This window comes from Schistosoma haematobium, chromosome ZW (genome assembly GCF_000699445.3).
Source record: "Schistosoma haematobium chromosome ZW, whole genome shotgun sequence".
Classification (NCBI taxonomy): domain Eukaryota; kingdom Metazoa; phylum Platyhelminthes; class Trematoda; order Strigeidida; family Schistosomatidae; genus Schistosoma; species Schistosoma haematobium.
Window position 1 is genome coordinate 9,682,230 of NC_067195.1, and position 14,302 is coordinate 9,696,531.

General features: G+C 35.1%; 1 protein-coding gene across 1 annotated transcript; it reads right to left on the minus strand.

Moving 5' to 3' along the window:
- Window positions 1–782: 782 nt before the first annotated feature.
- TENT5C (Terminal nucleotidyltransferase 5C) lies at window positions 783–14,023 on the minus strand (the record flags this gene model as incomplete). Its single annotated transcript, XM_051210356.1, has 2 exons — window positions 13,248–14,023; window positions 783–2,449 (listed from the first exon to the last, which is right to left on the minus strand). Exons 1-2 carry the CDS (start codon window positions 13,900–13,902, stop codon window positions 783–785), a joined length of 2,322 nt encoding a protein of 773 aa, XP_051070340.1. The 5' UTR covers window positions 13,903–14,023.
- Between the last annotated feature and the right edge of the window lie 279 nt (window positions 14,024–14,302).

The window sequence follows — 14,302 nt, forward strand, 5'->3', positions numbered from 1 at the left end:
CAAGCAAGAATTTCCGATTCACAACACATCCGTTTGTTATTTGCAGTAACATTAGTACTAGTTTTGTATTGAATATTTAATACAGATACACAGACCCAGAGAAGATTTTTGTACAAGAAATAAAGACCCAACATAGGAGCAACGATGAAAGACAAAAGAAAAAGAACACAAGGAGGGTGCAAATAGAGATTAACACAACTCGGTAATGTTAAATAGAAATACACAAACATATAGAGACAAATAATTACAGTACACCCATCACCGGGTTGAATTTTTTTGTTTTCCAGTGTTATTTTTTCATGTCACTCCTTTTTCTTCCGTTTCCAATGAATCATGACATTGATAAACATTTTTTCCGCTAATAAATTCACTATTTCGTGGAATTAAATTTCGTATTCGAACGATTATAATCTATGAAAATCAAATCGATTATGTTACTTGCATTTTCATCACATATATGTGTACAATCAGTAAATGCTTATTATTATATGAATGAGTATGAAACAAAGTTGAACAAAACAGGTTATTCTGTTTATGTATTTTATCGACAGACAATATATGAATACGACAACACAAACAGTAAAATAAAAGAAAATAATACAAAATTACTCTATAATTGATGAAAACATACATCAATGTGAACCTACACATATACATGAACACACCAACATACAAAACAGTATGTAGATAACAACGGTTTGCATAGAACAGAACAATTTCAATGAAGTACATAAACAGTTTTTTTTAAAGCTGATTTAAACATCATAGTCTCATACAGTTAATCAGTCAGTTGATGATGATTCGTCACACTCTGTAGGCAAGTCCAATTTCAATTCATTTGTTTTTTCTTCTACAATGTTATCACTGGTAGGATCATTATCTGTGTCAAATGTTGACTTTGTTGATGAAAAGATTTCAGTAGAATTACAATTAGAATTTGTTGATGAAAATTTAGCAACATTCAGAGGAATCGTAGAAAGATCAGATGATGATTTATTATGCTTGTAAAAACAAAAACAGTTTTTTGAATAAGATTCACTTCTTGAAATTACAGGAAAAAGCTGTGTACCAAAATAAATTTTATCTAGAACAAGATTTTGTTTTTCAGCGAACCATTCCAAACTTAAAGATGAACGATTAAAATGGTAATAATAATAATAATACATAAGATAGCGTAACAGTTCTCCGATAAGATTTAAAGTTTGAAAATGTTCATGAGACATAAGACATATAGTGGAACCACTTACAACTTGATATAAAATGCGTAAATAATTGATTTTTAAAGAAATTTCATGCTCTGCAAAATGATTCGCTAAAAAAGCTTCTAATTTAACTTTTTGACTGGATAAATCTTGAAAATCAATAAAAAATCTGGAACTCATGTATTTTTCAAGTGTATATACGTCAACTCCTTCAGCAGGTTTATATCCACTAACCAGAAGTCGACAGTATTTCAAAAGACCACCTCCACGAATCATTTCTGGTTCAGTGGTTGCAATTAGTTTATTCTCTAAGTGATAAAATGCTTCTGAAAACGATCCAGATACTGATTCAGCAACAATTGTCGGATAAAAGTGTGGAGTTATGCTTTTTCCTGAATTGGATTCATAAAATGTTAACAAAGGATCTAAAACTATTTGAAAACTATCAACGGTAAATTCAAACTGACGTTTCATTCGATCAACGAATTTGAATTCAATTACTTTTGAATCGGAAGAAGGGAAACCAAGGGATAAAAGTGACCAACAATCATCATCTTGACTAAATTTACGGAATTGTTTGTACACATATGACTCGCGTAAACTAAATCCATCTGAATGGCTAGAACTATTAGGAGCAGAAGCAGAACTTTGAATACTGTACATAGCGTTTACATTAAGATTGTTGAATGGGGAATGAGTATTGTAGATAGATTGCTGCCCTGGATGCATAAAGGATAAATGAGGGAAATATATCGGTTTAGGATTATTCCGTTGTCTTTGACAGGAACACTCAACAAGGTTGGGACGTGAGATACCAAGCGTCTGAACACCACATTGATTCTGAGTGATATCGTTCATGCGTTTAAGTTCAACAGTTTTACCAAATGCTGTTTCAGTAGAATTCGAATTTATAGTATTGTTCACTTTCCCATTGTCAATATGCCTCAACTCCGTAGAACTGAAATGACTCTTAATTGTTACAGGTGAACTGTTAGGTGACATTTCTTGACCACGTCCTGGTACTGTTGGAACATTATCGTCAGATTGGAGATCACAACTTGAGTTAATTTGAGGTTGACTGGAAATATTATGCTGCTGAGAGGGTTCTATTATTTTGTCTTCTGGCAAGAAACTTATCAACGCATTCAGCACAGCTGATTTCACTTTTTGAAATGTTGAACTATTTGAGCTTAAATCAACAGATATCAAAACATCTATATCATTATAGACGGGATAATCTTCTTGTCCTGGGTAAAATGAAAAATGAAATTACCATAGAATTAATCTGACAAGACAAATAATATTAATGATAACTGCAATTATAGGTTGGTCAATTTCAATGAAATGTTTAAAAAACCCTATTACGAATTGAACTTTAATTCGAGCTATTTTATTGTAGCCTAAGTAAAAAAACAGAATGCTTTTTTATTAAACCATCTAAACACTGTATTGATTACAGAAAATGTAAACATAGGGTTCTCTTATGCCTAAGCACGAATGTTATGACCAATAACGTACATGTGGATTGTGCTCTTGAAATTGAGCAGAAATATATATTCGGACAAAAGGGTAACCGGTAAATGATTATTTGCTTACCAAAGACTAGCTCTAAAAGGATATTTCCAGTTTTAGTGAGATGTGACCAATCGGGTTCGACTGAGTCGGGTGTGAGGTAGTTACTCATCAAAGACAATGGAAGACGGTCGTGAAATTTCGTGCATGGATTGAAGTTAGACACTAACCCCGTTGGATGCCAGCTTTGCAGTCTAGAGTTCAAGTGTTCGTGCGCGGGAACGAAGGTCCTTTGCTCGATCCCCGTTCGTGGATCGTGGATGTGCACTACAGAGGAGTTCCATAATAAAACAAAATGACCGCCCAGTGCATCCAAGTTTTAAATGGTTATCTAATTTGAATCGATCGGTGATCTCAAATTCAATAATATCTCCAAACCTATAGTGAGGAGAAGCAATCTTCTTTCCACAGATTAACATAGGCTCATCTAGAGGCCCATCAAATGAAGATAGGTTGGACAGCTGTATGAACAAAAGCTGTAGTGCAGCTGAGAATATCTACACTATGAGAAAGGTCAACGAGCACGTGAACATTTTGACAGTGACTACAATTAATAGTGTTTAGATGTTTTTGTGATAGCTGAAAAACAAACATTCAATGTTCTAAATCCTTTAGGTTAGACGACAGTGTCTTAGTGTCATATAGCAACATCAAAAATACGCACGGAAATTGAGTTTTCACAAACAAAATATGAACAGAAGAAACGTCTAATTTGGTCAAGTTATGAAATAGAATAATTTTGATTTCATGGAACATTCTTTAGGAACACTCGTGAAAATAATATTATACATGTTTCTCATGTAAAACACAGTCCTATAGAACATACAAGCAGTTAGTCATAAACAAAGGGCCAGTGTCTGTTCAGGTTGCCAAACCCCATCTACACAAAGAGATGTAATTAACAAGATATATTTCAAAGGAAACAAAATAGTACTATCGATGATGGTACAAAGCACAAATCGCTGTGCATATGGTTCGAGAAGGAATGAGACGAAGGTATTTATGAATAATAAAAATCAGGATCTAATGGAAGATAAAAGGTAAATACATCAGTTTCACTGAGATAAATTCTTGGTAGTCAATCCAAGTCTTTACTGATCCTGGTTATCAGATGAACACCTCTAAGGCCGATAAGATAAAGCGGTCGGTGAGTCCGAATGACAACCGTACTCACTCGGTACAATATCCAACGGTGTAAACCAAGAAACACTTGGGATCTGGAGGAAAAAATGTGTCTTTATTGTTGTTCAAGATGTTCGCGAGACTACTTTTAGCTAGCGAACTCATTTAAGAGGAATGTATCACCTCTGTAATACACCATGGTGACAAGTGAGTTCCCAGAAAGGGGGTTAATCTTTGAAAAATTAGATGAGAACGATGCTATTCTAAATATATGAAATTAAATTAAAATGGACAGTGGACAACTGTGACAAGCACCATATGAGGTTGCTAACTTAGATGACAGCCTGAAACAATTTCTGACTCAACCAACAGTGGCCGAGTAAAATGTATTTACAAGGTTTATGTACTTTATTATACATTGTAATGCCCACAACCTCCACAAAACTTGGCCGGCATATTTCAGTGCTGGTTCAAAATCAAATAACAAAACCCTAAATGCTCTGGTATGGCCGAGAGTGGGGTGGTCCCGCCCTCCCTTTCGAAATGCTCTCACACGGTCACGCGTATTCAGCCTCTGCCAGGGAAGTCCTACTCACTGCCTATTCGTGGGGGGTGTTGTTTACGAAATTGAGAGGACGAAAAGCGAATGTTCGGCGCTTTAACCGGATTCCAAACCAATGGTGCACATGGGCTCCAGTATCCTGAAGGAACAAATGGTGTATGAACCAATCGTTGGTCACCGGCTACCATGGGACTGCATCTTCTCACGATGCTCCTCCTCCTTGGGGGTCAGACCTTTAGGTCAAAGGCTCGGGGTGTGGCTCCCTAAGAAAACCATCTGCTTCGGTCTGGGTACCCGGGTAGTATTACAGCCCACACACAAATATGATGAAGTGTCGATATTTATGGAAAATACTTGTCTTGCTTCGATCAACAATCAAACGATTCACATTATTATTATTATTATTATTATTATTATTACAATTGTTATTATTTTTTAAAGTCACTTATTCACTCTCTTTTATTCCCACCTTATGTATCCTTATTTTTTGAATTATACAGCAGCTCACCTATGGTGAAAACTCGGTTCTATCTAAACGTTCTCGAGTCACTGCCTGGTTGAAAATTGTATGCTACCACCAAATACGAATACTGAAGCAGTTTTTCTGAAACCACGTGCACCATTCAAACCGACTGCCTTCAACGTTCGCACCCTTATGCAGGTCGGACAACAGATAGGGCTGGCTATGTCTTAGGAAAGTCTTAATATCGACGTTTGTTGTCTATCCGAGACCCGTATTCAAGACTCTAGTGAAGTACTACAAATTTGCTCTCCATCTGTCGCTTCAAAAAGCTTTCATATGGCGCATATATATATCTGGTGCCCTCTAGTACCAATATTTGTGTTCAAATAAAAATAAAATAAATAAAATAATAAAAAACTGTATTAGGATGTTGGTAATTCTGCCACTGATCATGTCTATAGAAGCGCATGTTTTAGTTACTTAAATTGATTCCTCTTGAATTTTGATAAGAGGAATTTTTTATAGACTGAGACGAATAATGGTAAAAACCAGTGAGATCGGATTACTTCTAGCTCCTAGACTTTAACTAGCAATTAGGTTAACTTAACTATTAAGACAGAACTATCAACCTTAAGTAAACCTACAATGTCGTGGTAACTCTTTGCACAGCAGCGATATAAGTTCCGAGGATTTGAAAATAATGGATAACTGGAAGTCGGTTGATCTGATTCTCAATGTTACACCCGTTTCTACAATCATCTTAACTGAGTGAACGATAGTTCCATCTTTTTCTGAAATAGTTCAACTAATAGCCGAATTTTCAATACATGCTTCCTGGATGAGTTTGTATAGTCGTCTAGTGTTAACTATCGCCCCAATATGAGACTGAGTTCAACTGAAATGCTTCATTTATTGTTTCATACTTAGTTCAATAAAGTGTTACAATGTCACCTGACCAAAAACTCACTAAAGTCCATGTACAAGAAAAAAATATAGAATTTTTTAGTCAATGTATGGGATTAACAATTTTGATGTTATCAACTGAAATAAAAATAATATATTTGTAATATCCCAATGAGTAGAAAATTGGATCAAATTAAACCTTGGTAATGACACCTACTTATCAACTGAAAGTTGTGAATAAAGAAATTCTAAGCAAGTAGACTAAAATTCCTCATCTAACGTATGTAATAGTACGACAGAGACAGTAAAAATCATAAATGCCGAAAAAGCATTAAATTTCTGATAATTAAGTGTTTGCTAATAACAGATGACTAAATTAACACGTCACTGACGACTGAAAAGTGAGTGGAACATCAACCTCATGTCATAACATTCAGTATGTAAATGCAACACTTGTTTTGAAGTAAATATCCCCCTAAATACGAGTTCACACATTGAAAATGTGGCCAACATTTTCTACAAGTAAATGATTAGATAGTTCCCAAGCTTATTGTCAGTTGTAGAAAAAGAACCAGTTAGAAATATTTATCGGTCCAACTTATTTTGTATTAATGCAGAGTGGAAATAAACTAGAAGAAAACAGCAGAATTAACAATACTCATTATAGTGGCAAACCAAACATAGTAAATTCGGTTCAGAATTAACAAATAAAACGATCGAATAAAAGGTAGGGTGAAAGATAAAAATAGATGCGTCCAGGTCACCATGACTGAATTGGAGCTAATTCATACAAAATTTCCAATTTCGGGCAACGGTTATTACGCCAAGCCCCAAATTAGCAGTCTGAACTTAACGACACAGCTTTAATCAACGGACTGATGTAACATCTTGATTTGGTCACCAATAGGATACCTTTTAATTTATCCCCATGTTGTCTACTACTGTGCAGTCGAGCAGGTGGTGGCTGGGCATGCAAATTATACGTCTTAACTATACTAATCGATGAATGCTCTGAAACTTATGAATCGACTTGTCATCTTTACCCAGTACTCGGCATCTAGTCATAATGTTAACCACTTAACAGATCTAGTTACTACATGAAGCTAAATCTAATAGGCAATTAACAATTACTAATATCAGGTGAGCTGTAAATTAGTGCATAGAAAGGATAACTAAATGCTTCATTTCTCAACAATTTAAACCACAAAAATCATACCGCAGCTTCACTCTAATGATTGACACGTATGTGAAAAAAACACCAAAATGCTATCAAAGGCAACATATTTATGTGCAGGACTAATGCTGACCTGATGACTACCGAATCGTTACCATTCCCGTTTGGAACTGCCAACTTTTCACCACAAAATTTGACAATAAACATCAATAATTCGTCACGAAATAATTGTGGAAACAAGTTAAATTGATGATAATAAAAAAAACAATGTTACATGGGGATCGAAAAAGTATCGAAATATGTTGAGAATAAAAAACGGTAGTGGAAGGTGGAAAAAAGAGTAAATATATCAAGAATTGATAGCCATTTCGATCTAATAGTAAAATTGCAAATTGAAAGACACTGAAACAACCGTTCTGATCAGTTTTTTTGTTTGCAATGAAAGAGATAACTTGAAGGTATGAATATTCACCACAAAATTACATAAACGACAGATTGGTCCAGTAAAGTATTAATTTAAGCTTCAGAAAATGTAGAAAAAAATTCTATATCAGCATATATCTTCATCAAAGAATTTCCTTTCATATGACCCTACAAGAATGGCTAGTAGGTATCCAAGAGTTCTAATCTCAGTAAGCAGACAATTTGTATTCCCTCTAATCGAATGACCATTTGTAAACACAATATAACTAAATTACACCATAATATCCCGTTAATTAGTTAATAGGAAATTTGTGGGACTCTAGTTACAGAAGTGTAAGTTTTGCTTTATCAATTCACTGCATTAATCTTTGTGAATGCTCAATTTCGCAGAAAAACTATTAGATTTCCCAGAAATATTTTTGTCGACTGACCAATAATGGTTGATACAATCGACGCACAAACTGTCAAGAATAAAATAAGGAGAAAAGGACATAACCACGCTACATAATATTACGGGGAATACAATTAAAATATCACATATAAAGCATAAATCGTAGTGGACGAGAACAATCTTATTCAGTGAAATTGCACTTTCTCACTGACATTTAAAATAGTCTTCCAATTAAAAAGGATTACTCATAAATTTAAAAATATTTGATATTCACCAAGTTTCATTTTATTATTTTTTTTCCTACGAAATGAAATATAGATTATTTTAAGTGAAAACTTTTAAAATGTGAAAAACCATGCCGTTTAACCGACAAGACGCGCACGTACATTCAAGGATTAATAACCAACCAACCAACTTTGCAATGACCAACATTGTTACCAAATATCACACTCATCTTTTCGGTTCAAGTTTTACAGCCTTTCTCGGTTTGTATCAATTTAATAACTAGTCTGTAGTATCGTGATAAAATGCATACACATTAATTACAAAACTTTGAGTAAACAATCATTAACACAATTAATTTGCTTTTAATTTCTTAACTTAGCTAAAGATGATGCATAATAACTTATCAGAACTAATAGAAAGTAAGCAATACCCTTAGATTATGATTGTGACACTGTACTGGGCTTAATATAATTTACCTATCTAAATGGTGACGGTTTGATAATTAACTCATTCGTCAAGTACTTAGGTATGAGCCGTACTAACAACACCACGCGGTTGCCCAAACCGAAGCAGTAGAAGTAGGTTTCAAACTCTGGACTTGGTCGAAAGTCGAATACCCTAAATACTACGCTACTGCTCCTTAATCATCATTGCGCTAACAGAAATCTGGGTGTACTAAAATTAGATACACAGTAATAGAGGAAAACATACATCATTTTGTCAAACATTTGGTCAACTGGGTACAGACACTAATAGTTATATGTACAATTCTTAATATGTCTTTCCCAGTGAGAATGATTATCCTTTCAACTCAATGATTATATAACGCATATTATGTACAGGATTTGTGTTCGTTTTATAGGTTCAATAAATAAGTGACTGATTGAATGATTTTTAATAGTATCTTATTTGAACAAGGGATTTCTTTGCAAATAAATTATCGATGCCATTCATTATTCTAACATAATAGCATGATGTGGTACTTAAAAAGACCGCGAAAAATGATTCATCAGTACAGACTATTGATTAGACTGATTAACCAGTTAGTGATGATACACTGTGTCACTAGACTTGAATTGCTAGTAAATCAGCTAGTGGAAAACGTAAAATGAATAACGAAGTGATTCGTTTAATTACAACTTAATTAGAGCATTTATTTATTTAAACATAAACATTAGTACAAGGAGGCACCAAATAGATATGCGCTACATAAATAAATCGATTTTTGTGAGGTCTAGGCTACTGGCGGGTTCCCAAACTGAAGGTGGTTTTCTTAGGGGGCCGTACCCCGAGCCTTCGACCCACAGTTCTAATCCACAAGGCAGTGGAACGACGTCAGGTGCATATGCCTTTGTTCCCTCAGGATCCTGGAGCCCATGTTCATCATTCGTTTGAAATCAGGGTTTTTCAACTCCCCTAGGTAGATCCTCCATATCCACCAACCCGGTTAAAGCACCAGACATTCACTTTCTGTCCTCTCGATTTCGTAAGCAACAGTAGTGCCGCAAGAAGGCAGTGAATAGGACTTCTCTAACAGAGTGACTATATACGTGTGGCCATGTGAGAGCATTTCGAGAGGCAGATCTGACTCTATCCACCCTCACACAAACCAGGACATTTGGGGGCCTGAATTAGAGACTAAAAAATAACTATTTCAAAGATGCTCATTTAAACCAATCTGCAAGATAAAAAACAGTGACACAATTAATCGCATACAGCTAAATTGTAAACAAGAGCCAACATGAAAAGATAAAAATCAAGATTTTATCCCGATATTCGGTTTTAAAAAGCTTTGTTTATGGCGAATGTTGTTGACAGGGGAAATCGAAACTTCCGAATTTGTGTTACGCTACGATCCATATGAATTCACTTGGAAATATAAAGTCATAGTTTCTCTGACTGCCTAAACCGATTCAGAGACTATCATTTACGTATCAAGATAACTTTTAATGGTGAATAGCAGTATAATAGATACTAAACATTTCATATTTGGGAAATTATTTTAATTCATTTATCCACTAGTTACATGGGTATGAGCAGCACTCAACGTGAGAACCAATGATACTTATTAACTACCCAAACTGAAGTGAGTGGGACAGAGTGCGAACCTGGAGTTTAATGGCCGAAACTCGAATGCATTACGCTAATATTTTATTACATGAACTTAACACCAAAACACAGCCATTTCAGTAATCCAATAACATATGTTTACAACACTTCTTCGGATAAAGGATTACAGTTACACCAAGTTACCATCTTTACCTAGTAAGCAACATCGTTCAGAATACCTAGTATTGTTTTATATTTTATACACTGAAAATAACTAACAACTAACATCAATTGGTTTTTGAAAAATCTACGATCTATATCCAAGAACTTTTTTCAACTTCTATGGGATCAGTAGATTAAATGAATTTTGCTTTAGGTTCATGGTTTGTACGCCTTTGATCATTTCAAAGAAAAATAAGACAAATGCTGTTTTCGTTTTTGGAACCCATAGAATTTTAGTCTCCTGATTAAATGGTCGATCTACCAGAAAGATGACATAAACTGTTAAGTGGAAGAATAAACTTAACTCGGATTTTTAAGAAAGATCAGATCAAACAAACAACAGAGCGAAAATTCAATATCTTCAAAAATAAAAATCCAGTTCTCGAAAACAGATAACCGTTATTCAAGTGGCAATATGGGATCTTTATTCAATCATATTGTACATCATATTCGTTTTGTGCCATACGATTACAAAAATGTATAGTCAAAAGCACTAATGAACCTGTTGTTTATTACTAAAGCTCTGTATATTAATCGAGTTATGCAGGCGAAACACATAGCTCAGTCATCGGACTAGCTTTTATACCATAAATAAGAGATATATAATATTTGGATCATAATACAGGTAAGTGGATAATGTAATCATCCCAACTAGTTCGATTCATATGGAATATGGGTTTTGAAGGAATACATAAACCTGATGTTTTATTGTCATTGATGCTAAGCTTTAACTCATAAGTCTTATCAACATAAAACATATGACATTATATGCGCTTAAATGCTACCACAGTGACCTACGGTGTAGACCTACAGGAACTCATCGGGTTATAATTTCAACATATTTTCAATTTCTTACGCCATATGATCAAACCGAAAGCTCAACACAAAATGTAACTTCAATATATTCGTCATGCTAACATTTTAATTCGTCAAAAATAGGGTGGTTGGGACATGTGTTACTTACACTCAACCACCTACCACAATGCGTGATGTTAGCCGGAGTAGGGATAAGTTGAATGAAAGTCGAGGGAGGGAACAGAAAAATATGACATTAGATCATGAAAACCATGGCTGTCGATCTAACTCATGTAGATTTAGACCACATGATTTGAGTTTGCACCTGAAATCCAACCAGTGAATGAAGACATTAGGTGGCAAGACTGAGGTGTACAACCATTCACTCAATCTTCCCCTAGGTGTTGACTTACACCACTCCAGATAAAATTTCTCATTCCTCTATTTCAAACCATATTCATAATGTTTAGACAATCACAATCTCACTACTATTATATTATTTCGACTCCTTTGCTATTCACATTTTTGATTTCGTTTTATCCTAATAATGCGGCATGTTAACGTGGGACAACGTACATTTGAGACGGAAACCATGTTTATTACGACCAGATGACTAATCAATAAATCAGTAATAACTTCCCGCCAGTGAATAAAACAATCACAGAACGTAAAAACTAATGGAAAACATTGTCTGATTTATCTTATCAAAAACAAGGTGAATGAATATCAAGGGTGAAAAGCAGACCCGTACACAAGAAATACGATAAAAGAAATTTATTTATCTGGTTGAAATCATGAGTCAATTGAAGCTAGACCACCATGGAAAACCTGGAAGCACTAGACGGCCGTTTCGTCCCGGTATGGGACTCCTCAGCAGTGCGCATCCACGATTCCACACCCCGCGGAATTCGAACCCAGGGCCTACTGGTTCCGCGCGCCACTTCGTGGGTTGGTCGAAGTTAGACATTAACACCGTCGAGTGCCGGCCACCTCAGTGGTCTAATGGTTAAGTGCTCGCGCGCGAGACCGGCAGGCCCTGGGTTCGAATCCCGCTGGGTGCGAGGTCGTGGGTGCGCACTGCTGAGGAGTCCCATACTAGGACGGAACGGCCGTCCAGTGCTTCCAGGTTTCCTATGGTGGTCTAGCTTCAATTGACTCATGATTTCAACCAGTTAAATTTCTAAAGAAAATCTCTACAAAAACCCATTCTGATAAAATTAATTTATGTCTAAAAATGTACATGTATCAAAGGGAAACTCGATAATACAATTCAGAAGATAAGGTTTTTCACGGAACTCGAATTATGGGATGCATTTAGTTAGCATCATCAGTAACAATTAACCTGGAACAAGTACACTAAAACCCGCCGTTTCATAACTCGATCGCCGTACGAAAGTTAGCAACCTCGAAACCGATCTGTCATAGCAAAAAATGTTGATATGTCCACGCTCTTATGAGTATAACATTGCTTCTACAAATTTGTTGCCAATAGGCAGTACTATTGCATTTACCAGTTGTGGGTGACCAAACACCAGGGCATAATTAAGTCCAACCTCGTAGAGCTTTGCTTATTTTCAGTTCCCAATCACCAATAAAACAAACAATCCGAAAGTGTCAGAAAAACTCTTAGGACAAAAATCCCTACAATAACTATCTGCAAGACAGAAAAAAAAATTCAATTGAGTCACTGATCAATTTTGCACTACGTTACCCAGTTACTAACTATTAATTCAAAAAATTCTGGAGAATTCTGTTAGAACTACATTATACACATGACATAGGACAACCTGGACTGACTAAGCGAATTGGCTCGGTAACTATGGTTCTTCTGTGAAACTAATTTTTGAAGAATGTCAAGGTTTAGAATAAATTAAACATACATGTACTAGAGTTTAGTAAACTGGATATGCTATCGAAAGTGAATGTACAAATCATTTGAAATAACCCATTAATATCCCAATGATTTACCAGAAAACATTATAAAGTAAACCAAATGCTATCTTATTACCAATACTGAAATGTTCAGCAAGAACGTTATATTATAGTTGAAGTTACATGGAAATACTAACTTTTAAACAAAAACGATGTTTGCATAAATTCAGTGAAATAAATGGCTAGTACAGGTTAACACGTTCTATGCTTACCAATAATATATGAGGCAGCACCACCGTTTAGGCGAATATTTCGAATAGGAATCCCAGCTGCTTTAAGATTTCCCCGAACTTCCCTAAACAAATCATGGAGCTTGACCATAATAGTTGGAAATCCTGGGTATCTGCTATGGATCGGAATGGTTTTCGACAAAACGTAGTGCAACTTAGTCACTCGTTCATATGATAAAATTTGAAAACGATTGCCACTTTTAACTTCAGGTTTATTTGATCTAGGATAGTAATTATCGTCGACCGCTGCTGCACAGGTCCCAGGAGGCGAAAGTCTGGCCGAATCAACATAATTAACAGCAGAGCCGAAATGACAAGGGCCCAATTTCAACGGATGATGAGGCATCTGCAACTGACTGGCTGAACGCCTGACATCAAAGCTGATAAATGATTGAGCATCATCTGAATCAGTATCTTCAGGAAATGGGGATGATGGACTCAGATTCAAAGTTCTTTCAATTCCAGAATCATCAGATGGACATGCACTGGATGGAGCTGATCGATTTATTTGTGTTGAAGTAATTAATTCAGGAAGTTGTAGATGAAATATTTTTGATAATGAATTAGAATTACCATGATCAAGATTATGGTGATTAAACAAGAAAGAATCATTATTTAGGCTACCAACTTGTGCCATTTTAATCCGGGATTAAATGAATTAAATGCAACAAAAATCCATCATTAATTTAAAGAAATACTATAATAAACGTTCATTTTTCGAAATGATATCACTATAAATACGTCTCAAAAATAATCAAACAGTTGAATTATGAACAATCAAAATGATTTAACCTATTAAAAATGTGCTAAGTATTGAACTCATAATCCAATCGTTTAACGGGAAACAATTTTTCAAGTTACATATTATTTATTTAGACATATTTTTACCGCAAATCACATAATTCAATACTTGTTAATGGGCTTAGTTGACCAATTCTAATTTAGTTCTCGACCTAATCACACGTGCAAACGAACATTTTGATTGGTTAATTTTAAAAAAAAAATTATTAACGACACATGTTAAATGTCTATCTTTG